General features: G+C 44.5%; 1 protein-coding gene across 2 annotated transcripts in view; it reads left to right on the forward strand.

The window, feature by feature from the left end:
* The window catches only part of EFR3B (EFR3 homolog B), a 117,292-nt gene that overhangs the window by 46,591 nt on the left and 47,726 nt on the right, over nt 1-22,975 (forward strand). For both annotated transcript variants that reach the window (XM_019712762.2, XM_019712763.2), the window contains exons 2-3: nt 20,194-20,270; nt 21,295-21,422. In XM_019712762.2, coding sequence (XP_019568321.1) covers nt 20,194-20,270; nt 21,295-21,422 — 205 coding nt within the window. The remainder of the gene's footprint in view (nt 1-20,193; nt 20,271-21,294; nt 21,423-22,975) is intronic.

The raw sequence follows: 22,975 nt of genomic DNA on the forward strand, positions 1-22,975 counted from the left end.
CATGTCATTCTACTCATTATCTCAATTCAGAATAACGTTTTGGAAGAGAATGTCATTATTTCTATGGTTGAGCCAAGCACACAGATACAAAAGTCCAATGATTTGCCCAAGGTCACGCAGCTGGTGGAAGTCTATTCTCTCCATGTTTCCTAAGCATGGGTTCCTTCAAGTGAGATTAAAACACTGCTTTTGTACCTGATGGCAGTTTCACGTACCTTATGCCGAGCACCAAATTTCACTATGAGAGAAGAATTCCAAACTGAATATTTTAGTAGATGTCACAGTTTAGTTGTGGCTTTATAGCTAGGAATATGGGTGCCTCAGCAGGCACCCATACAGACTTTTAAGCCAAGTGCCCTAACGCACATCCTGTGTTCAAAGGCTTCCTGGGTTCAAAGTCTAACTTTCTCATTACCTTCCAGAAGGACCCAGAAAAAGTCAAGCATCCATGAACCAGGAGTCTCAGATTCTCAGCTCCAAGCTCCATCATAACTATTCAGAAAGACTCCATGTCCCCACTTTCCATTTAAGTGGATAATACTTGAAATAACATTTATAAATCTGATTAGAAGAATCCCTAAATTACAAGAACAGGATCGCTTAGCAAGGCACTGCTTGCAATAAAGTGATGCATTTCCAGCCCCTCCTCACTTCTCACTACTTGTGCAGGAAGGATGCTTCTAGAGCAGAAGCATGCAAAATGGATGACAAAAAAACCCCCGAGCTCTGCAGCCTCCTGCCAAGCCTTCTCTGTGTCCCCACTGTATCCTATACTTTGATGTTATTTTTGTCATTTATTTGTCACACTGAATGTTACTTATTTCCTTGTACACTAGATCTGTGAACCTCTTGAGGGTACAACATCTAGCTTAATCATCTTTGTTTTTCCTAGCATCTAGCAGAGATCTTTGGTATGTAGTAAGAGCTCAAATGTTTGCTTTGAACTATAAAATAATTATATGTGTCATTCATACTTCATATACAAATCTAACAGCCCATGTTTCCCAGGTACCAGTGGTAGAGGGCTGGGAAATCTCAAAAGGAACTCTGTAGTGATAGCAGCAATATTTCATCATCTTGGTATGTCTTCCCACATGGATTATAATTCTGTATAGGATGTGGAATACGCCAGAATATAACCATTTGGCTTTTTCTCTAGACTGTGATGGTGTTAGTCGTGAGACTTAACCTGTTGGCCTAGCTGCTGAGATGGTGATGGCAGGTAGAGCCATTCTCACATATTTCCTCCTTGGTTTGGGAAGCTCAGAATGAATGCTACAATCTTTTTTTTCAAAAAGGAAGGTCACTTGGTATAATTGTGGGTCAATCTTTATTTTGATTTCCATTCATATTGTTTGTGCATTATTCTTTCACAAAACCAGCAAGATGAAAAAATGACCCTTTGAAGCAAAGGCCATTAAATGTCTGTTTCTCACCAATCCAGAATGTTCCTGGATCAAACACTATGCAAGCATGTGCATCTTCAGTCTCCCAGCTGGATGGAGTGTGGGGAAACTGGGTAGAAAAGCAAGGATGCTGACCTTGGCTGAGGGTTATATACAGACAGAGTAGAAGAGCGGGGAAAATAACAGTCTTGCCAGTTTCCATCAGACTGCTGAAAGTATCTGGTCCGACTAGCAGTCTTGAGCCCAGCGGCTGGTAAATTCAATTCTGTAAACATGTCTGACTGTCTTGAGAGGTTTTGCCCCTAGGAGAAGAGGACAGAACTGCTAGGAATGCCCTCTTCTCCCCCAGACAACACTATCGGGGAAGAACAAGGCTGAGAGTCCTGGCGAGGAGTGGGCAGTGCTGGACATCACACAATGCTTTCCTTCTGCTTTATCAAGGACATTCATTCTGCTCTGGGCGGGAGAGTTGGCCATCAGAGCTGATTCAGACTCTGCTTCTATGTGAACTCGGGCAAGAGTCTCAACCTCCCTCAGGTTTAATGTCACCATCTGTACATTGGGAGAGCTGGGCTGGATGGTCTTTAAGAGTTTTCCAGTTCTTTCATCTGCAAATGGCTCCGTCCTGTGAGTGAGACAGCAGAGGAGGGCAGGGGTATCTATAGGATACCCCTATAGTAGGAGTTTTGAAAAGATCTGGGTGGTATTGTGGGCACTGTGGTCTCCAGTGCTTTGTGTAACCTGGCTATGCATCCTTCCATTTCCTCATTGGTAAGACCGGGATGCTGATCCTTTTGTTCCCTCAGTGTCTGTCCTGGATTCTGTTGAACGGGATGGTATGCTGACAAGTATGCTGGGGTAGGTAGGCGGGGATAAGAGCTGAGCTGTGTGCCTTCCCAGTGCTGGGCTCTATAATTCTTACTTTAAGTAAGTTCAAATTTCACAAAAATGCTGTGTGGTAGGTGTTGCTATCCCCGCCCCCATTTTCAGATAATGATAATAAAGTCCAAAGAAGTTAAAGACCTTGTTCAAGTCAGCCAGCTCATTAAGTGGCATAGCTAAGAAAAGAACTGGGACTGTTTTAGTCCAACACTGTCCTATTCCATCTGGATGCTCATTTCAAACACCCTTATTAATTGGAAGACATCAAAATTTAAAACTTTTGTGCACCAAAGGACACTATCAACAGAGTGATAAGGCAACCCACAGAATGGGAGAAAATTTTTATATATTGTATATCTAATAAGGGATTACTATCCAGAATATACAAAGAATGCCTACAACTCAACAACAGAAACTTGATTGAGAAAATGGGCAAAAGACTTGAATAGACATTTCTTCAAAGAACATATACAGGTGGCCAACAAGTGCAGGACAAATTATTAGACAAATGCAAATCAAAATCACAATGATATATTATTTCATATCCATTTGTATGACAATTATCAAAAAAAAACCAAACAGAAAATAGCAAATGTTGGCAAGGATATGGAGAAATTGGGACCCTTGGGCACCACTGGTAGGAATGTGAAATGGTACAGCCACAGTGGAAAACAATATGGCAGTTCCTCAAAAAATTAAAAATAGAATTACCAGATGATCCAGTAATTCCACTTCTGGGTATATACCAAAAGAAGTGAAAGCAGGGCCTCAAAAAGATATGGGTACACCCACAATCATAGCATTATTCAAAATAGCCCAAAGTGGACACGACCCAAGTGCCCATGGACAGATAAATAGATAAGCAAAGTGTGATACACACACGACCATTATTCAGCCTTACACATGGATGAACCCTGAGGACATTATGCTAAGTGACATAAATAAACAGACACAAAAGGACAAATACTCTATGAGTCCAGTTATATGAGGTAACTAGAGTAGTCAAATCATAGAGACAGAAAGTAGAATAGAAGTTACCAGGGGCTAGGGAGAAGAAGAATGGAGTGGTTGTTTAGTGGGGACTAACAAGTGTCAGTTTTGTAAGATGAAAATGCATTTTGGAGATGAACAGTGGAAATTCTTGCACAACAATGTGAATGTACTTAATGTCACTGAATTGTACACTTAAAATGGTTAAATGGTAAATTTTGTGTTATGTATACTTTACCACAATTTTTTAAAAGTTTTTACACACACACACACACACACACACATGACACACCATTATCAGAATTGATCATATCTTTCATCAATGGCATAAATCAGGCTGGGTTGATGACCTAGCATTAGTCACCTTATTACTTCGGGGTGTATATAAAAAGGAGACCCAGAAACTGACAGCATCATATTCTTTGGATCTCTGGAAAACTCCTACTCAAATTAAGAATGTCATTAAAGTACCATTTTTCGAAAGAAAGAACATTCATATCAAGATTGATAGCATGTCTGTTACTGCATTTCATGGAAGTGCCTGGAGGAATGATGATTAAATTTGGAGGCTATATTACGGATGGTCTGAGTTAATGGCAAACGTGTATTCATCTTGGTGTGGGGTGCGTCTGAAGGAGCTACCCACTGTGCTGAGCAGTGAAAATGAGGTACCCTGAGAGATCCATTGTGACTGCCAGTGGGCAGAGGCGTGCAAGACACATACCACAGAACAAAGTAAGCAGGGAATTCAGATGTCAGCCCTAACCAAACCACAAGGGTGGGTGCCTTAAATTGCAGGTTGATTTGGGATTGAGCTGCCTCTCACTCTGGTCATTCTAAATGGCCTGTTCTGAGGTGAGCAGCAACAAGCTTTATTTATTTACAGCGAAGCTAATGCCACATCAGGGAGCCACCCTGTAATCAATGCATGTGTACTGACCCGAAAAAAAACCACTAGAACAGGAACAGTGGTTGTTTCTGGGTGATAGGACCACAGATGATTTTTAAATTTTCTTTTAAAAAATATTTTGTACTTTTCACATTTTGTACATGTATTTTAATGGCAGAACATAAGTAAATATAATTAAAAGTGGCTTTCATCATCAAAGACCGTGGAGAGGTATATAGAATCTTCTAATTATGTTTTAGAATTGCTTATGCAAGAAGACATGCAAAAACAAATCTATGCTGATAGAAATCAGAAATTTCGTAGTGGCTGGGTGAGGGGATTGGCTGGAAAGGGAGCTTTTTGAGGCAACCCGAACTGTCCTATGTCTTGTGTAGGTGGTGGTTATACGGTGTATGAACAATTGTCGGAACTCAAGGCACTGAACTCTCAAGACCTATGCCTCTATTGCATATTAATTACATTGCAGTAAGACAGTAGGAAACCCAGGAAAAGAAGAAAACATGCATGCAAACAATCGCAGGTCTGTTTTGCATCGCTGGCAAGCTGAGTGCTAGAGGACAGCCAAGGACCTGTGCCAGCCGACACCAGGGCTCTTGCCCAAGACAGTCCCCGCACCCGAGTAACAGTGCTCATTGAGAGCTGCCGGTCGGGCACATGCTGCTACACAACTTATGTGCTGAGCAGAGAGCAGAGGAAGCCGACCCAGGAAGTCCAGCCCGGCCTTGGCAGCCGGGAGGCTGATGATGCCGGCTGGGCAGTGGGCAGAGGGCTCATAAAGAGGACCATCTGCTGCTAAGGGCTTTGAGGCATTGCTAACTCAAATGGAACTTTCAGTAACAGAACAAAGCCCGGCTTTACGAGGCCTGCAGCAGCATCTCACACCAACCCCGGCAGGACTGATGGCTGAGCAGGACTGGGCGTGTGTGCAGGACTGATTTTTCCATTTCCTCTCGGGGCTTTTGTGACCTCGCTGCCCACAGTGATGTCATGCTCCTAAGAATACATAGCCTTTAATGGCCTTGTTATTTACCTGTTTCTTAATAATGTGCTGGCTACTGACATCTCTACACAAAGACCTATATATCTCCCTGGCTAAAAATGGATTTCCTTTTTTCCCTAATGGCACATTGAAGTGAATAAATCTCAGTGTCTCCTTTGCAGCCCAGGGGTTACATGTGAAGACCCTGGAGTGACACGTCCCGAGTTTGAATCCCAGCTCTCCCCCGTAACAGCCGTGTGACTTTGGATGAGTTACTTAACTGAGCTAAGCCTCATTTTCCTCATCTGTAAATGGGATAATAGACCCCTCCTCAGTGTTGTTGGGAGGATTAAATAAAATAATGCATTCAAACCTCTTTACCGGAGAACTTAATGTTCGCTGGTGTTGATATTAACAGGAGAGGTCAGAATGTATATTTTGCTATCAACAGATCCTTTTAAATGACAACGCAGCAGTAACAGGGCCCAAGATCTGCTTCAGAGAACGCATTCTCCTCTCCTCATTTAGAAAGCTTTTAAAGGCGCTCTCCCTTCCAGCTGGCTTTCTGCTTTCAGAGACCCCACTCAGCCTAGCTGCTTTCTGGCTCCATTTGTCTGCTTTTTGCTTCTTGCAGTGGGCAGAACCTGCCTGCCTGAGGGACTTGCTTCCTTATGCAGGTGTATCCAGAACACTCATGCGCCCTGAAACTGCTTCATTAGAAATGGGTCTTGGCTGTGCCCGACCTCCTGCTTACTTGGCATTTCTTGAATGGCTCAACCTAGTAGTACTTGTTTTGCATTTTTTGCTGAATTCTGGTGCTTGCTCCTGATTCTGTTCTGCATTTTTTAAATGTTGCTTCTGAAATTTTCCTCTGGCACCAAGACCACCCTGGTCCTGGCTTTACATTTTAGCAGCTCTGGGCATGATGCCTGTTTTGTGTTCTGGCACCACTGCTCATGCTGTGACAGACTCTCTGATTATAGACTTGGACTTTTGAATGATTGATCTTGGATTCTTAGCCTTTAAGAGTCTGCGGTTGAAATCTGTTAGCTCGTCTGTGTATTTAAAGCTCTCACACTTGCTCTCAATCAGTTTGGCTCCATAACAATGACGCTTCTTCTGGTTTCTATATTTGATACTGTGTGTTCATTTGGAAAGCTGGAGGTGAGTAACCGTGCTTTTTATAGGCTGCCTGGTGATCACAGTAGAAAAGTGGACCTATTGTGGGAATGGGGAAAGCATAAATGTGTTATAAATCTTAAATCCTGATTTCTATTTCTTAGCTCCAAACTTAAATCAAATTGCCAGTGAAACTTCCAACACTGTATTGTTTACATGTGACAGATTCTACTTTCTGTGCTGAGAGCTTTGAGGGCAGACGTTATTTATTGGAAGGCTTTTTTACCCCTATAGTTCATATGTACTTAAAATATAAATCAAATGCTTTAATGTGCCGAGTAGAAGGTATTCTGATGGATGAATTTCAGATGAAGGAATTTCCACCCTGAGCTCAGAACACGCTACAGAGAGATACATACATAAGCATTAAGTTCTTCCCCTCCTCATTCTCATTTATTGGGATCCCCTGAGCTTAAAGGCCCACGAAATACTTCCATAATGTAACCAACACACTACTGATACTGACAAACAGTGTTTATAAAGTGAGTACCAACTAAATTATGAAATAAAATACCAACAGTGCTCTGTTAACGGTAATTCTGTCATCAAAGCTACAAAATGCATCTAGGGTCCTAAGGCCACACTTAGCAGAAGGTATCGGGGCCCCCTCAGAAGTTCACTGGCCCAGGGGCCTGCGCCTGCCAAAGCAATGGGCCCACTGTGATCTGTGCAGAGACAAGCATTATTTCTCTTGTGTAATAAATGATTCATGTAATATTTCATGCTGCTTCTAAACCAGAAGCTGAGATTATGCCTCTCCTCCTCCCTTAATAGTCATTCCGCACTTAACCCACACTATTCGAGATTCCAGTGTCACCTCTCTACTGAAAACGTGTCCACAAGGTCACCCGTGGAGGCCTGATTGCCGAGCCCTAGGCCTTCCTCCTCTTCTCAGATCTCACTGTTTTTCTCTCTTGACCATTTTCACTCTTTGAAACTCACCTCCCCCTGTGACACGGTGCCCTCTGGGTCCTCACCTCCCTCGGTGGTTATGAGCCTCAATTATGGGCAAATGCTATGAGGTTCTGTCATTCCTTTGTCTCTAAACGTCTCCCCTAGAAAGCCTCGCCACTGGCTGTTCAGCTGTCCACTCTCTTTGGTGACCCTCATTATGAAGGGAGGGAGAGGGACGGAGTGTAGCCTGCATTTAGGGCACCTCATCTCTGGTCCTCTACCCTGCTCCCAGATGTCGTCGCTCGGCTCTGGGGCAAATGAGACCCCAATCACAAGCCTGTGCTTTCTTTCTAACTTCCCTTGTCACTTACCTACCACTTCACTGGGGCTGGAGGCTGAATACGCCCCACCCGCCCATGTCCCACACTCACCCAGTGTGACTCCCCCACGTTTGTCACACCACCAAGTGGACACTTCTAGTCCAGGGCCTGGTGTTGCTCCTCTTCCAAGGCAGGCCCATTCTTTGTGGCCTCCTGGGAGGGTCAGACCACGTTCCATCTGTCTATCTACTGGAAGCAGATTCCTTACACATTCTAAGGCACAGTAAAAGTGATCATGGCTGTTATTTAGTATAATGATACTGTCCCCTCTTGGCCTGGCAAGGTGGGGGGCATTTCACCATGGCCCCGCCCTAGTGTTCCAGCTTCCCTAACACTGCCCTAGAAAGACGAGCCCACTGACCTCTCTAAAAACTCCCTTACACTCGGCTCCTCTAAGCTTCTGCTGATGCTGTTCCCGCTGCCTGGAGTACCCTCCCTTCTCTTCTTTGTCAGCATGTTATCTGTGCCTAATTTCTACTGGGAAGCATCTATATAGAAATGACACTTCCACCCTCTGAAATCACAGCACATTGGCTCTCTGACTCAAGTGACACTTGCCTTGCCTTTCGTAATTTCTGCTTGAGCGCGTGCCCAAGGGGACAGTCTATCTCTTTTTCATCTTCCTCTATGTCTAATGTACTCAATGCATTTGTATGACATGCATGCATGTGTGCATGAATAAATGAAATGATTTCCAGGTCTTTAATCAGCTCCAGTATGACCAAAGCTGAGCAAGTACAGAAAACTGTGTGTGTGTGTGTGTGTGTGTGTGTGTGTGTGTGTGTGTGTTTTAAGCTCCTGGATTCCAAATCTTTGAACAGAAAAGTATTCCCTTCAGATTTTATGAGGCATTTTATCCTGAAGGGAAAATGGGATAAACATTCAAAATTTTATTTCTTTTAAATAAAATGAGTGATACATAAAACGTTTTTGTTGGGGGAGGAAAAATCAAATAAAAACTAAAGCTCTAAGTCAGAGCTGTCCAGGAGAACTTTCTGCAATGCAAATGTTTTACATCTGCATGTCCGATATGGTGGCGTTACCCACGTGTGGCTGCTGAATACATAACATGTGGCTAGTGTGTCTGAAGAACTGAATTTAAAATTGTATTTATTTAGCCAGAGGTGACTAGTGGCTACCTCATCCCCTCATCCCTAGGCCCCCAGCTCCACTTCCCACACTGGACCTGACCACTGATAACCCTGCATTGTGTATCTTTATGGCTCTTTCTTTGTGCTTTACAGCCTGTTTTATACACATACTTACACATATGCCAAGTTGTTTGGCCTGTGAGTGTTTCACACAAATGGTATCATGCCACACGTGTTCTGCATTTTCCTTTTTGATTGACAATATGTTTGGAGAACTATTGGGGCAGTACTCATAGCTCTGCTTTATTCATTTCAGCTGCTACATAGCGTCCATTGCATGGAGGTTTCCTGGTTTATTTAGCCAATCCCCTATTGATGGACATTTAAGTTGTTTCCAAACAAAGCCATCAGTCCATTCTTACGTGCTTCCCTGTGCAATGACCAGCTACTGAGAATGGGATTTCTGAACCATCGGGAGGAAAGGGGTCCATATTCCACCCGTGGTTCTCCCCATACTGGTTCTCCAGGACCGTGCATGGGGTGGTGGGGGGGGTTGGGGAATTGGGGGTGGTGGACTGGTCAGGGCTGACGTGCTGCACTAGCCCCTGTGTCTGAGATGGTCCTGGGGAGCTGTTATTGTTATTTATTTTTGTCAGAAGCTGGGCATCCATGCTCTACTCTGATCTTTGTTTTCACTCCCCATGCTGAGAGGCTGAAACCTAGATTTTATCAAACAGGCTGTGATGAGCTCTGCAAATGCTGACACATTAATAACAGTCTGAAGATGACAGACGTACACAGGCTGCATCTGCAAGCTGAGTTCAGTGCATACTTGAAGGAACCCTGGAATGTTCTGTGCCTCATTATTAAGTTAGATTTCTCAAGCCACATTCGTTCTACCCATCTTGGGGCACAAATATAAGATAACTGGGTTTAAAGACCCATATATTTACTAGCATTTGATATTGGGTGTTGAGCAAGGAGTAAAACAAAGATTCATGATATGATCTATACCAAGTCACTTTTTAGACGAGGCAAAGGAGGCCCAGGCCTCAGGAATGGCCGGGAGTCAGTGTAAATTAACGTGAGAAGAAAAACCATTGCCTGCTTCTGGTGGCCCATGTACCTTATCCAATGCTTTTTTTTTTTTTTTTTTTCCTAATTTCAAAGCATGCTAAAATAAAAATTATTAAAGATTCCATGCCAAGTTTTTCTCCCAGTGGTGATTTTAAAATTCAACCTTGCAAGAGTTAGTGATGGCTGAGCTGGGATCAAAAATGGAGGAGGATAAAGTGGTGAACATCAGGTAACATCCTTTAAATTAGAAATGTAACCAACCTCCACAGGGGTAAATGGTGGGGGAGAAAAAGAGATGTCCCCCACAGCCAGGAGTGAGAATGGGCCATTGTCCCACAAAGAACTGAGGAAAGGAAAAAGGAATAAAAGTGAGGACAGGAAGCAGAAGAGAGGTTCAGAGGGAACAGACCCTGATACTTAGGCTTCCAGACAAGCAAAATTAGGGGGGGAAATTGGAACTATCCATAGAGCATCCAAGGAAATGAAAACAAAGGAGAAAATTCACTGTTGTTTGGTACTCAAATGGGTCAAGCTGTTTTCCCCACATCCCGGTCCTAATTGAATAATGATTTTCATAGTTTGGGCCATACTGCAGATAGAATTTTGTATATAGAACTTTCTCATTAAACACTCCACCCTAGGAATTTTTCCATGATGTCACAGCCTTCCACATTATGCCAGTGAGGTTTGCACTTAAATTATTTATTCAAAATACATTTCAGCCAGTTGGCTAAGTTTCACTTAGAGTTCCTTTGTTTACAAACATTATGGTGAGAGTGTAGACTGGGCCTATGATTAGTGGACACCTGGAAAATTGAGTGCTGGTGCTGGAAGCTCCATTGTTTTCCCTCCAGACTGTTAATCAGCTTTTCAGTGCATTGATTTTACTGGGCCGGTTCCAGACTCTGGCTCCAATTTACCTTCTTTCTCATGGCTGATCTCAAGCCTCGCACATCACTCTGGGGATGTGATGTTATTGATGCTGTCATCCCACAGTGGTGGGATGAGTTTCTAATCCAGTTTCCAGGGACAGTGTGGCTTAACTAAGTGCCGTTGGAGGTGAGGGGGGGGACGCCATTTTTGTTACCATATCCAAGCTTTGGACTTCCCCCTTTCTCTATGTCCTGTCACTCACAACTGTGGGTTGTCCTTACTCAGGTGTGGCTCACCTGACCCTTCTTTTCTCTTTTGCCACCGTGCTGGCTCTCGCCCTCATTCTCCTAGGCCTTGGTTCCTGGTCCTTTTCTTGCTGGCCTTTCTTCTCCAGTTCTCTCTAAACTCAAGTTCAACTGGCCATATTACTCTTGATTGGTCTTCCTAATACACTCTTCTCACCCTCTCACACCTCCTTTTTAACAAACCCTCAAGTTACCACCACCACCACCACCACCTACAAGATAAAGACTGAGCCATTACCTGGGCAGTCAGAGCTAAGACTGTGGCCTTAGCACTCCCGACTGCTGCCTGGGACACCTCTCCATCTACGCGCAGCCATTTCCTGTCCCTGAAGAGGCCGTCCAGACTCTTGAGTCTTAAAAATATTCATACCTTTTGATTCAGTTTCTGGAATCTATCCTGAGGAAATAATTCAGAAAGTGAAAAATGCTTTCATGTATACACACTCATTCCCGCATTATTTTCAATAGCATGAAAAAGGAAACAAGATAAATGTCAAATAATATGGAAAAGGTTCGGTAAATTATTACAGATCTTCTCAATGGAATTTTAAGCCACATTAACAATGATAATTATGAGGACAATTCAGCAACAGGAAGGATGCATATGAAATAGGATGAAGGAACCAGAGAGCTCACATTTATGGAGCACCTACTGTGTACCAGCTCGTGCTGGTACTTTGCTCTTCTCCCACAGGCCAGGAAACCCACAGAGGGATCAGATGACCTATCGGACGTCACAGACCTCATAGTCCCAGTTTTGCTTAATCCTAAATCTTAATCCTGTATATACGTTATGATATAATGCAATTCCTCTGTGGCGTGTTCACCTACTAGGTCCACATCCATCAAGCTCTGCCTGAATCCTACCTCCCCTGAGAGTCTTCCTTAACCAACGCAGCCTAAGCAGCCGATATTCTCCTTTGAGCCACCACAACACAGGAAACTCTCCATGATAAATGTCAGTCCACCCAGGCTGGCTTATATTTTATTTATTGATTGTGCCTTTTCTCTCCACCTAGACTATCAGAGCCCTAAAAGCAGACCTATATGTCTTATGAACACTTCATGTCCCCAGGCAGCCCTCATCATAGCATGGGTCCAGAATAGGTGCTCAGTATCTGTGCGGCAAAGCTTGTTTCTCCCTCCAGTGGCAGCCAACCTAGTGTGTGGGGTTGGCTGGTCACTCAAAGGGGTGGTGGGAGAGACTCTGGCATGAGGCTGACTCTTGTGCCCCCACAAGCAGATCAAAGTTCCATATCAAGGTCCTCTGCCAGTTACCACCTCGACTCAAAGGAAGGGTCTTTGCCTTTGTTACATGCCAACGTTTAAATAACTTCTGATTATGAAATATGGATTCCCAGGTAGTTACAAAGAAATGTCTTGGGAGAGCCCATGCCTTCACCCAGTCTCCCCCAATGTCAACATTGTGTAACTATAGTTCAATATCAATACCAGGAAAGTGACACTGGTACAATCCACAGAGCTGGTTCAGATTCATCATTAGTTATATATAACTTTTTAAAAATAATTCAATTTAGAAATTATCTTTTTACTATAATACTTGAGCACATTTTCTTCATACCCCTGCCTAAATATTTACTCTCACTTCAACTGTTTAGACACCATTGCTCTGAAGTGAAAGGACCTCCCTTGCTCTGTTCCTGACTCTGTTCCTTGCTCTCTGTGTGATCTTGGGCAAATTAACTAACTTCTCTGAGTTTGGGTTTTCTCATCTGAAAGTGATAATACTAACCTCATGGGATTTTTTTTTTTTTTTTATGTGTAAAGTGCTTAAGTTAGGCACATACTATAATAGGCACTCAGGAAATGTCAGTGTTTTATTTCTACCCTCTTGCTACATGGAAACCCCTCTTTTTCTCGCAATTCAATGGGATCTTTTCTCTTTGAATTAATGTTCAAGATTAGCGTCCTCTGACGCTTTCCCAACCCATCTCTAGTTACCTCAGCAATCCTGCTCTGTGTATGTGTAACTTTTAATTAGTATACTTCTGATGATATGTTCCATGTTCCTGTTAATACATTTTCATTCTATTTTTACCCATCAGCAAACAACATAAGGTATTTGAGAGCAGACAGCTCAGTGCTTTACGTTCCACAAGTCAACATACTGGATAAGAGCCTAGGTTTGGTGCCATCTGTAAAACAAGGATAGTTTATCAACCTTGTAGACTTTGGGTGAAGATTACATGAATGAATGCAGGCAAAACACTTAGCCTGGCACAGACAAGCTGCCGCCACTGTTCACGATGGCAGCCCTTCAATGGTGTTTCCCCCGGGAGCTTGTCCTTGGGCGTCTGGTAGGCAATGTCTGTCTACCTGGATTTGGACTTTGATTTCTTAACAGCTGTCTGTGCTTCACACTTCAAGTATTAAATAAAACCAAAAGACTTTAAGGGCCATTCTTGCTCTGAAATTATATTTTATTCTATGCTGCCTTCTCTCTCCTAAGGTGGGAATGAAATTTCAATAATAGTTATCCCAGTAATACCAGTGATAATAGCTAATCATTTTTGAGGGCTTATTATATGCCAAGAACTGTTCTAAGAACTTTCTTGTGTTAATTTGTCTAGACTGCACCACAATCTATGAAGTAAATTCTGTTTTCCCCATTTTGCAGATGAATAGCTGGAGGCACAGAGACTTGAATACCTTGCCTAAGTTTGTATAGCTTGTGAGAGCTGGAACTGGGGTGGGGAGCCAGGCTGTCTGGCTCCTGATAAGAGTTGGAATAAGTTTTTTCCTTTTGTTAGTATTTGCAAGAGACAAGCAATGGAAAAACATTCTGTTTATTTTTATCTATTACTTGTTTGACGAGCAATAAATACCAAAGCTCAGGGAAGCTTACAGTTAGTAAATAATTGAAGCCTTGACATTCAATCAATTGGACACATTTCTCTCTTTTTACATCCCCATCCTCAATTAAGATGGCAGTCAGATTAAGCAAGATTGGCCAGAAAGCAGTGAGCGAAGAGCAGAGCTCTGAAAGGTCAGGCTACTGACAGCTACTGGTTTGTCTGTAAATTCAGACTCGCACTGGTCCAGACCGTCTCCCTAGGGAGAATTCAGCTGCTGTTTAATTCCACTTCCAATAAAATCTGTCTGGAAACGTGGACTCTGCCTCCTTCCCCAAGTTCGTCTTCCTCAGCACCTTCTCTTGGTCTCTTCAATCTTGAATCTGCCTCCCTCAACGGAAGACAGGTCCTGACCCCTGTAGATGCCCCCTGCAGACGCCCCCTGCACTCCTATGTCACAGCCACACGGAGCCTTCTGACTTCTTATCACCAATAAAACAAAACCAGCCTCTCCCCAAACGATCACTGGCTCTAATTACCAATGACAAATGGCCGCATCATTCAGAATAATGAAGAATTGGAAACAGTAATGGGAAATGATTAAATAAATCAGGGTCTGGTCGAAAGAGGGAATAGTAAGTGGCCATTAAAATAAGGTTCTGAAAAAATATTTACAAGGTAGATGCTCATAGTATAAGAAAAAGAAAATAGGTTTTAACATGATACTGTATGATCCCAATTTTATGCGTATGTTTTTAAAATATGCATAAACACAGATCAAAAACTAGAGCAAATACACTAAAATTTTAATAGTTAATCATGAGTAGAGTGATTATAAGTGATGTTTACCTTCATTTTTATTTTTTCCTATTTTGCAGACTTATACACATGAGCATGTATTCCTTTTAAAATCAGAAAAAAGGAAAAAGAGAAAAGGGAACCTTTTTCGTTTTCTTAAAATTTTCCCCTGTAAAGGGCTGTTGATTTTTCCTTTCATGGATTGACCAGTACTTACCAGCTCTCTCCACCCCTAGAGATCCAGCTCAGGTCTTGCCTCTTCCAGGAAGCCTTCCTGGACTCATCAAACTCCCAGAGATTTCTTCAGTTGTATGGACTCTTTAGTCTCATTGTGACATAATCAACTTTAAATGTGTGTGTGTTTGTGTGTGTGTGTGTGTGTGTGTGTGTGGTATCCTCAACAGAGAGTAAATTTTTTGATGGTAGAAACTATATATTTTTAACTTCTTCATCTTCCTCACCCCACCTAGCAGGTACTGTGCAAACTGCTGAGGTTCAGTTAACATCAGCTGGACCCAACGCCTGGTCCTTACCAAAGGCACTTGAGTCTGACGCCCCTTTCTCTCTGAACTTTGTTCTGTTTCCTTCAATTCATTTGAAATGGGTGTCTGTGACTTTGGCCCTGGGTTAAATTTTATTGTAAATTGTTTACAAAGAATTCAGTTTGCTTTGGTAGGGACTAACAAATCCAGCCCTTGCCTTTACAAGGGGATTGTAAGGCTAAGAAAATAAATATGAACTATTTTGAGCATAAAGGCATTTTTCTTGGTGAATGGGGATAATGGCATTGATGTTTATAAAAAGGAAACCAAGGGCTAGGAAAGGAGGTGACTTCCCTGGGTCTCACGCTGATCAAAGGCATCACGCGTCATGCCAGCTTTCCTCGAGTCCTGCTGGGCTCAGGGTACTGTACCAAGGTCAGAAGAAAATGAGACCTGAGGAATTTACAGTTTATCTGCGGGGGAAGAAACAGGAGTCACTGAAATAACCTAGCCCAAGCACGTGGTGGTAGAAGATTGTATCAGGTCAAATGGTGCCAAAGACATGCAGCAGGCAGCTGGCAGAGGGGAAAGTAATGCCCAGAGTGGGGGGTGTTATTAACGGAGGGCTTCCCAGGAGGACTCAGCAGGTGCCAGGGTCTGCCAGGCCCCCCAGTGTGATGATTTAAAGGCCCCAGGCCCATGGCTCTGACTCCTGCCCCTTTACCATCTCTCGTTTCTGCCCAGTCCCTGTCACCTGAACTTCCTGTTCGCACTGTGGGGCTCCCCGCAGCTGGATGGCTCCCCCATCTGCTTGTCCTCCGCCTCCCAGCCCATCTCACATTGGACTCTGATGTGGCCTCTGGCTGCTGGACAGAGGCTGTTCTGGGGACACAGCATGAACAAGAGGCCACCTGCAGTGGAGGAAGGACATGAAGATGGAACCCCACCCCCCATATTTCCACCTTTACGGGCATCCCTCGTTGAATGCTAAATTGAAGGGCGGACATGTAATGTAATGGTGAGCCATGCTAACTGCTTGACTGTGAAGCAAATTAAATCAAGCAAAGAGTTGTTTTAAAACTGCATATAGAATGCATTGAAGCAAGGCGACTGGCCAAGTGGCATTTACAAGGACTGGATCTCAGATGTCCATAAAATGTCCTAGTGACAGTGGCTATGGCAAAGGAGAGCACAGGATGACCCTGAGAAATTGTTGAGGATTTATTTTTGGGAATGTGATGGGAGAATTAGGGGAGCTTGATGGCAGAGACATACGTGCTGTGTGGCCTTGGACAGAGCACTTAACCTCTCTGAGCCTGCTTTATCTGTAAAATGAGAATGCCTTAGTGGTATCGTATGAGATATTTGTAAAGTACTTGGCATAGTGCTTAGCACAGATCAGTCAAGGAAACAGGAGCAGGCAAGCAGAGCAAAAGAGAAACAGGGCTGCAGCATGTAAGAGTTATGGGGACACAGATGCTGCTGGCGGACCAGGTGAGAGCTCCAGAGTCCGTGGAGGCTGCCAGCAGCTGTGAGATCTGCCATCACATGCTGGGCAGGTGAAGAGCTGGACCAGGGCTTCTCACTGGCTTTGTACCCAAATCACAGCGAAACATCTCTGGCACCTCTTCAGAGACGCAAGGGTGACTCTGAGCAGTCAGGCCTGTCTGTAACCACAGGCTAACCCCTGACCGCAGGCTACCCGCTGCTGAAAGCTCCCCCTTCTTGGATAGAGATTGGCCCCAGTGAGCCCAGCCTTGAGAGCCCTAGGTGATGGCTGCCCCAGAAGGCAGGCTGGGCAGGATTCAGAACTGGAGCCCACGGTCCTCAGGAACATTCCCCTGAGGTCCTCCTCGGAGAACTGTCTTGCAAGCACCTGCAGGTCTCCAGGAACTCACCTTCTAGTGGAGGAGACAGAGTGTAGACATACATGATATGTGTCAGTTGGTAAAATGTTGTTGAAGAGGAATAGACTAGGGATAGAAAATTAAAGGAGCATTGTGATCAGGGCAGTTCTCCACAGTGAAGTGGCATTTAGGCAGACACAGCAGGGTCATGAGTGTGGGAGCCCGGCGGCTGCAGGGAAGAACATTCAAGATGGGGAATATTAAGTGAGAGGGCCAAGGCAGGACGTATGAGGAGGCCCCTGCAGTTGCAGCAGAGCCTCTGGGGAGGTCTAATCATTCTTAGAGTTTTAAACTTGGAGGAAGCCACTGAAATCTTGTCATTGGACACTCTGTTAATCCCCACTGATGTGATTTTTCAGTAACCAGAGCAGCTACATACTAGTCAGGTTGGTCATATCACGTTTCCCTCTCTAACTTAAAATAGCTATAAAAATATTAGTGACAGAAGAGGATGTTTCATAAATTTACTTTCAGTGTCCCACATTTAGATCTGCCAGACGTGGTCCCCAGAGAGTAAGAGAGGGTAGAGAGCTCTCTCTCTTAGGAATAAAAAGACTCAGAATTGAAAAGTTTCTTTTATAGGCACAGGGCTGTGAGTTAAAGCTGCACCTTCTATATACCAACAATAAGAATAAATACCATCAGAAGCAAGATTAAAAAAATATATAAAAATGTATCACAATCTTCGGTAACAATGAACTGTTTTCTATTTCTTTTCAGTGTGTTGTAGTCTTTGTTTTTCTTCCCCTGGCCTAGTTGTGACTACTTTGAATTCAGCTTCTGGTTAGAAGCTTTCTCTGGGTGCCTGTGGCTCTGTCACCTCCTGAGCTGCTGTGGCACCAGAGACTAGGGTCCCCTGACCAATCCCTTCTGGCTCACTGCCTTATCAGAGAGGCCTTTTTTTTATCTCCTGTGTGAGGCTCTGATTACTTACCCAGGAAGTGTGGAGTACTGTTCCTGGCTCTCTGCCCTCTGGCTGAGATCCCAAAAATCACTTCCATCTAAATTGGAGCAGATAAGATGGCAAAGTAATAGCTTTAGGTTTATTTCCTCAGTGATCCTTTCTGTTTCTTTCCTCCAATCAGGTTCTGGTCAGCTATATGGCTTTACAGTTACCCTCAGACGAGGGCCTAACTAGGACTTCCCAGAGTGCCACCTCTGGGAAGCCACTCCTGGCACCCCAACTAAGTGTCCCACAGCACCCACGTGCCCCAGCAACCCTGGGCTTGGCCTCTGTCCAGCGCGGGCCCCGGTTCTTGAGCCCTTCAGAAAGGTTTGAGGAAAGGACCGACATGGGTTTTCTAAGTCCTCACTTCTCCACATCTGTTTCCTCACTGACTTAAAATGCAAAGGGCTGTCCTTCCTGTCTGAGGGATGTGAGGAAGGAGGCTGCTGGGAGAGTGTCGGGCAATCCTACTGGACATCTGGGGAAGAAGCTCCTGACAGCTGCACTGGGCAGAGGGCGGGGCAACACAGGCGGCCTCCACCAGAGGAGCGCAGGTTCAAATCCTGGGCCTTGAGGCCCAAGAGGGGGAGCTCCAACCTGCAAAGCCATCCCATCCTGAGAGAACCTGGTGCAGCCAGATCCCTAACACCTTCTCCCAGGCAGGGGCAGGGAGGAGATGAGGAGATGCCAGGCCAGCCCAGCAAGCCTAAACCTGGAAGGTTTGCAGCCGTGGACTAGTTCCGCCACCCATGCGTGGCATGCGGGAGGCTGGGGGGCCCACAGATAGCCCTGTGGTAGGAGGAGGGGTGTCACAACTCAGCTGCCTGATAATTTGCCCTCTTGGGGTGCTCCATGGCTCAAGGACACCACCATTCCCTCATACCTGAGTCACCCCTAGGACCCAAATCTCTGCTCCCTCCTCCTCCTGACGCTGCTTGCCCCCACCCCCTCCCAATCACAACTCCCAGAGCCCTTTCTCTGTGCTGTGTGAAGCTTTTTGTGTGATTAAAGTAATTCCCCTGAAGTACTGCATTCTTTTCTGAATGGCCCATAGGCTTGATCTTTCCAGGATGCATTTGCATTTCAAGTGCAGAGTTTGTATAGGCAGAAAATTCACTGTTAATTGGTAGAATGAGGGGGCAATTATTTGGAGGAGGTGGACTTTCCCAGGCCCTTCCCTGCCTCCCTCCCCCTCTTCCTTGAAGAGCGCCCACTTCCCCCACCATGCAGTGAGGGGTGTGCAGGGATGTGCTGGGGAGGTCCCGCTGGGAGGAAGGTTACCGAGGAGCAGTGGCTCCCAGAAGCCTCCATTCCTTCATCACTTGTAAACGTTCTATGGTGTGACCTAAAGTCTTCAACTTTGAATTTTCCCAAGGTTTGTTTTAGTATCATTCATTTCCTAACAGCATTGTTTCACACCACCAAAGACACAAAGAAGCAGGTCATCTCAGAGTCTCCTAAATGGAACGGACTCCGCTGTCTAAAAACGTACCACGTTGTCCTTCGTTTTTCATTTGGCCACAGATGGTTGAGAACCTTATGGAGGTGGGGTGGGGGGCTGACACTGAGAACCAAGGACAGGCTGGCCCCGAAGGCCCTGCCCAGCTCTCAAACACCGCAGGTCTCAAACAGCACGGTCCTGCTGCCATAAAGATGCATTTTCAAATGTTAATAATTAATGGTCATGTTAATTTATCATAGCTTCACATAACATTCTATTACAGGAAATGGCCCCGGGAGAGAGGATGGTAGAGGAAATTGAGGAGCAGAGAATAAAAGAAGTGGGGAGAAAATGAGGGGGCAGTGTAGGAAGAGCAACCACTCCGCCCTCTGTGTCCATCCTCCAGGGCACAGTGTTGTAGTCCTGCCTCTGTGTGTGTGTGTGTGTGTGTGTGTGTGTGTGTGTGTGTGTGTGCACGACAGTGGAATATGTGGGGGCAACACCTGACCTGTAGGTGAGCTCCCACCCCAAAGACATCCCTCAAAATGCTCCTCCATGGTCTGGCATCATGAGCAAGTGCGAGTAGGCTGGCATCGCCCTTGCATATGCCACTGTGCCTGATGCCCAAGCCATAGAGACAAAGCAAGAAAGGCAAATGTTTTGGAAGGTAGGGAAGGAGGGGAGATGCCCACCCCAGGGGAGGACCAGGCCCTGCACGCTAAGGGAGGGACCTTCGTTTCCAGCCTGGGTTTGGTGCCTTACAAGCTGTCCTGGCCTGGGAACAGTGTCCTCAGCCTGAACGGGAGGCCATCTCATGAGTTTTTCTCATTGCCATTCCAGGTGTGTGTGGCTGCTGCGGTGCCCTACGCCCCAGGTACAAAAGGCTGGTTGACAACATCTTCCCCGAGGATCCTGAGGTGGGTCACATCTCCAGCTGGCATCTCACTGGCCACACTCTGAGGACCGCTGCAAGGGGACAGCAGGCCTAGGAGGCCCCTTGCCACTGGGCCCACTCAGATGAATGGGAATGGTGGCCACTGCCCAGTCGGTGTTGAGAGGCTGCTGGGACCTCATGGCTGAGGACATTCTGAAGTCAGGATCTGCAGAGGGCTCTGAAGTGTGTTCTGCCAAGCTCTTGGCCATCGCTAACTAACCAAGACATCTTTCTCACTTATATCTCTCTGGATGTTAGTTCCTTGAGCTGCTAACTTGATGGTATTATTTCCTGCTGCTTAGTGCAAGCACTTCCCTTCTTGGGGGTTGGCTCAGGTGCCCGTGTCTCCTCCCCTTCTCCCTCTGGTATCTGCCAGGTGTCGGGATGGCTTCTTGGCCTCCGAGCCATGACTCCACCATTAGGCTGCACGACGGGTTGTGTGGTTTCAGGAATGTCAGGAGCTAATGTACTTGGCTTGCTCTCTGGGAATCAATGACCTCTTCTTGATGGGCAGTGGGGGGGGGGGGGTCACATTGCCAGCACCTTGTGCAGTTCCTTGGGAGCTACAGAGCTGCCTTCTTCCCGCTCACGTCTTGGTACCCGCTATCCAGCACATTTTAATCCTGAGCCACTTTCAATGAAGTCTTGTCAATCACACACACACACACAACTACAGACACATGTGTGTATATATATGCTTTCATGTGTATACACATGTGTACATGCATATATACACACATGCACACATATGTGTGTGTGTGTGTACACACACATTTATAACACTTATTTTTATTTATAGCTAACACACTTAGGGCTAAGTTGTGAGTTCCTTGAGGGCAAGACGTATTTGAATCATCTCTGTATCCCTGAAACCTGCATGTTGTTTGTCACAGACATAGTGGTACTCTGCTAAATGTTGATTAACTTGAATTCCTATTTGCCTTTAGACTTGAACTCTTCTAGCCATCGTATGGCCAGAAGGAGCAGGAACAGTCTGTCTCTTACAGGACGGCCTGGTGAAGACAAACATGGAGAAGCTGACCTTCTATGCCCTCTCAGCTCCAGAAAAGCTAGATCGGATTGGCGCCTACCTCTCTGAGAGGCTCATCCGTGACGTGGGTCGTCATCGATATGGGTGAGTAGGTTGGGAAAGGAAGCGAGAGGTTTTCAGAAACTGTATTATATTTTTAGGGCAAAAACTAGATCCTTCTATGAAAATGATAATAGACTGGATTATTGAACAGGCGGAAAATGGGGACTGGGACTGAAGGGTGGTTCCTCGTGTTCTCCTAAAGGCAGGTAACAGCTGATGCTAGCGCCAAGATTCGGGAAGAAAGGAATGTTGGCTTTCTAGCATCACCTCTTTTTAACAACCATTAACCCCTGTGTTGCTATCCAGAAGCTCACACACATTCTGAGGCCATGGAAACTAGTGCAGCCCAGAATATGCCATTATTCTCATCAAACCCATCCTGCCTCATTCAACTTACTGTCTTGAAAAGCAAGGAGGAACTGTTTTGCATTCTCGTGAGAAAACAGGTTAGGGGTAATTAGTCCATTAAAAATACACTCGAGTGAAATATTTATCAATCTTCTGAGAGGGGAGGACTTGCTATGATTAGAGGACAACAAAAATCTTAACGAAAATGATGGATCAACAACAGATTTAACTGTTTAAAAATGTAAGTATTTGATGTCAAAAACAAAACCATCAAAATTTAAGAGACAAATGACGAAGTGTTTTTTAAAAGTCAGATAAAGGATTCAGACTCATATTTTAGTGGCACATAATAAGTAGTGGGGGTGAAGTACAGAAATTGAGAAACTAGAAGATGTGAGGCCAGGGCTTTAAATAGCCAGCACACAGAAAAGGAGGTAGACGTGGTCACAAACATGGTGCAATATTCAACAAACTTATAATCAAAGAAGTGGATTGAAATACTAAGATACCATCTTCTCTTATCAAACTGATAAAAAAGTAAATATTTCCAGTATTCACCATCTTCACCAAGGGATGGCATGCACATGAGAGGCATTTTAGTTCTTTTCTAGAATGAATGCAAATTTGTTGAAACTTCCTAGAAAGTAATTTTGAAATATATGTCAAGAGCTTCAAAAACACTTATGTCCTTTGATCTGGTGACTCCATGTCTATTCGACTATCCCAAGGAGTCAATCTTACCTATAATTTAGCTTCACACACAGATATTCATTATGGTGTTTTACATGATAATGAAAATGTGGAAATATCTTAAATGTCCCCTAAGAGGAGAATAGATTCGCAAATTATGGTGTTTATCACTTGATGAAGTATTATCTAGTCAATAAAAATGGTGCTTATGAACATGCTTTCCATATAATATGGAAAAATGGATTACGTAATTATGTACACAGTGTTTACAATCAAGTTAAAAATAAACAACAAATGTCAATGCCTAGCAAATAGAGTAAAAACAAATATGCCGTACATGTTAAGAATATGCATTTTGTGAGCAGTGTGCCTGGAGTTTATTTTTTTGTGTTTTTTTCTATCTACCTTTTTTGTGTTCCTGCATGCTCTCTACTGAGTATGTGTTATTTTCACAATGAAAAAGGTGTCCTGAGGTGACATGCTGTTCGCTGCTCGCCCATCACGCCACAGTTGGAGTGGGGCTGAATGTAAAGGGAACCCTAAGATGTCCCTGATGA

This window comes from Rhinolophus sinicus, linkage group LG05, assembly GCF_036562045.2.
Source record: "Rhinolophus sinicus isolate RSC01 linkage group LG05, ASM3656204v1, whole genome shotgun sequence".
In the NCBI taxonomy this organism is placed as follows: domain Eukaryota; kingdom Metazoa; phylum Chordata; class Mammalia; order Chiroptera; family Rhinolophidae; genus Rhinolophus; species Rhinolophus sinicus.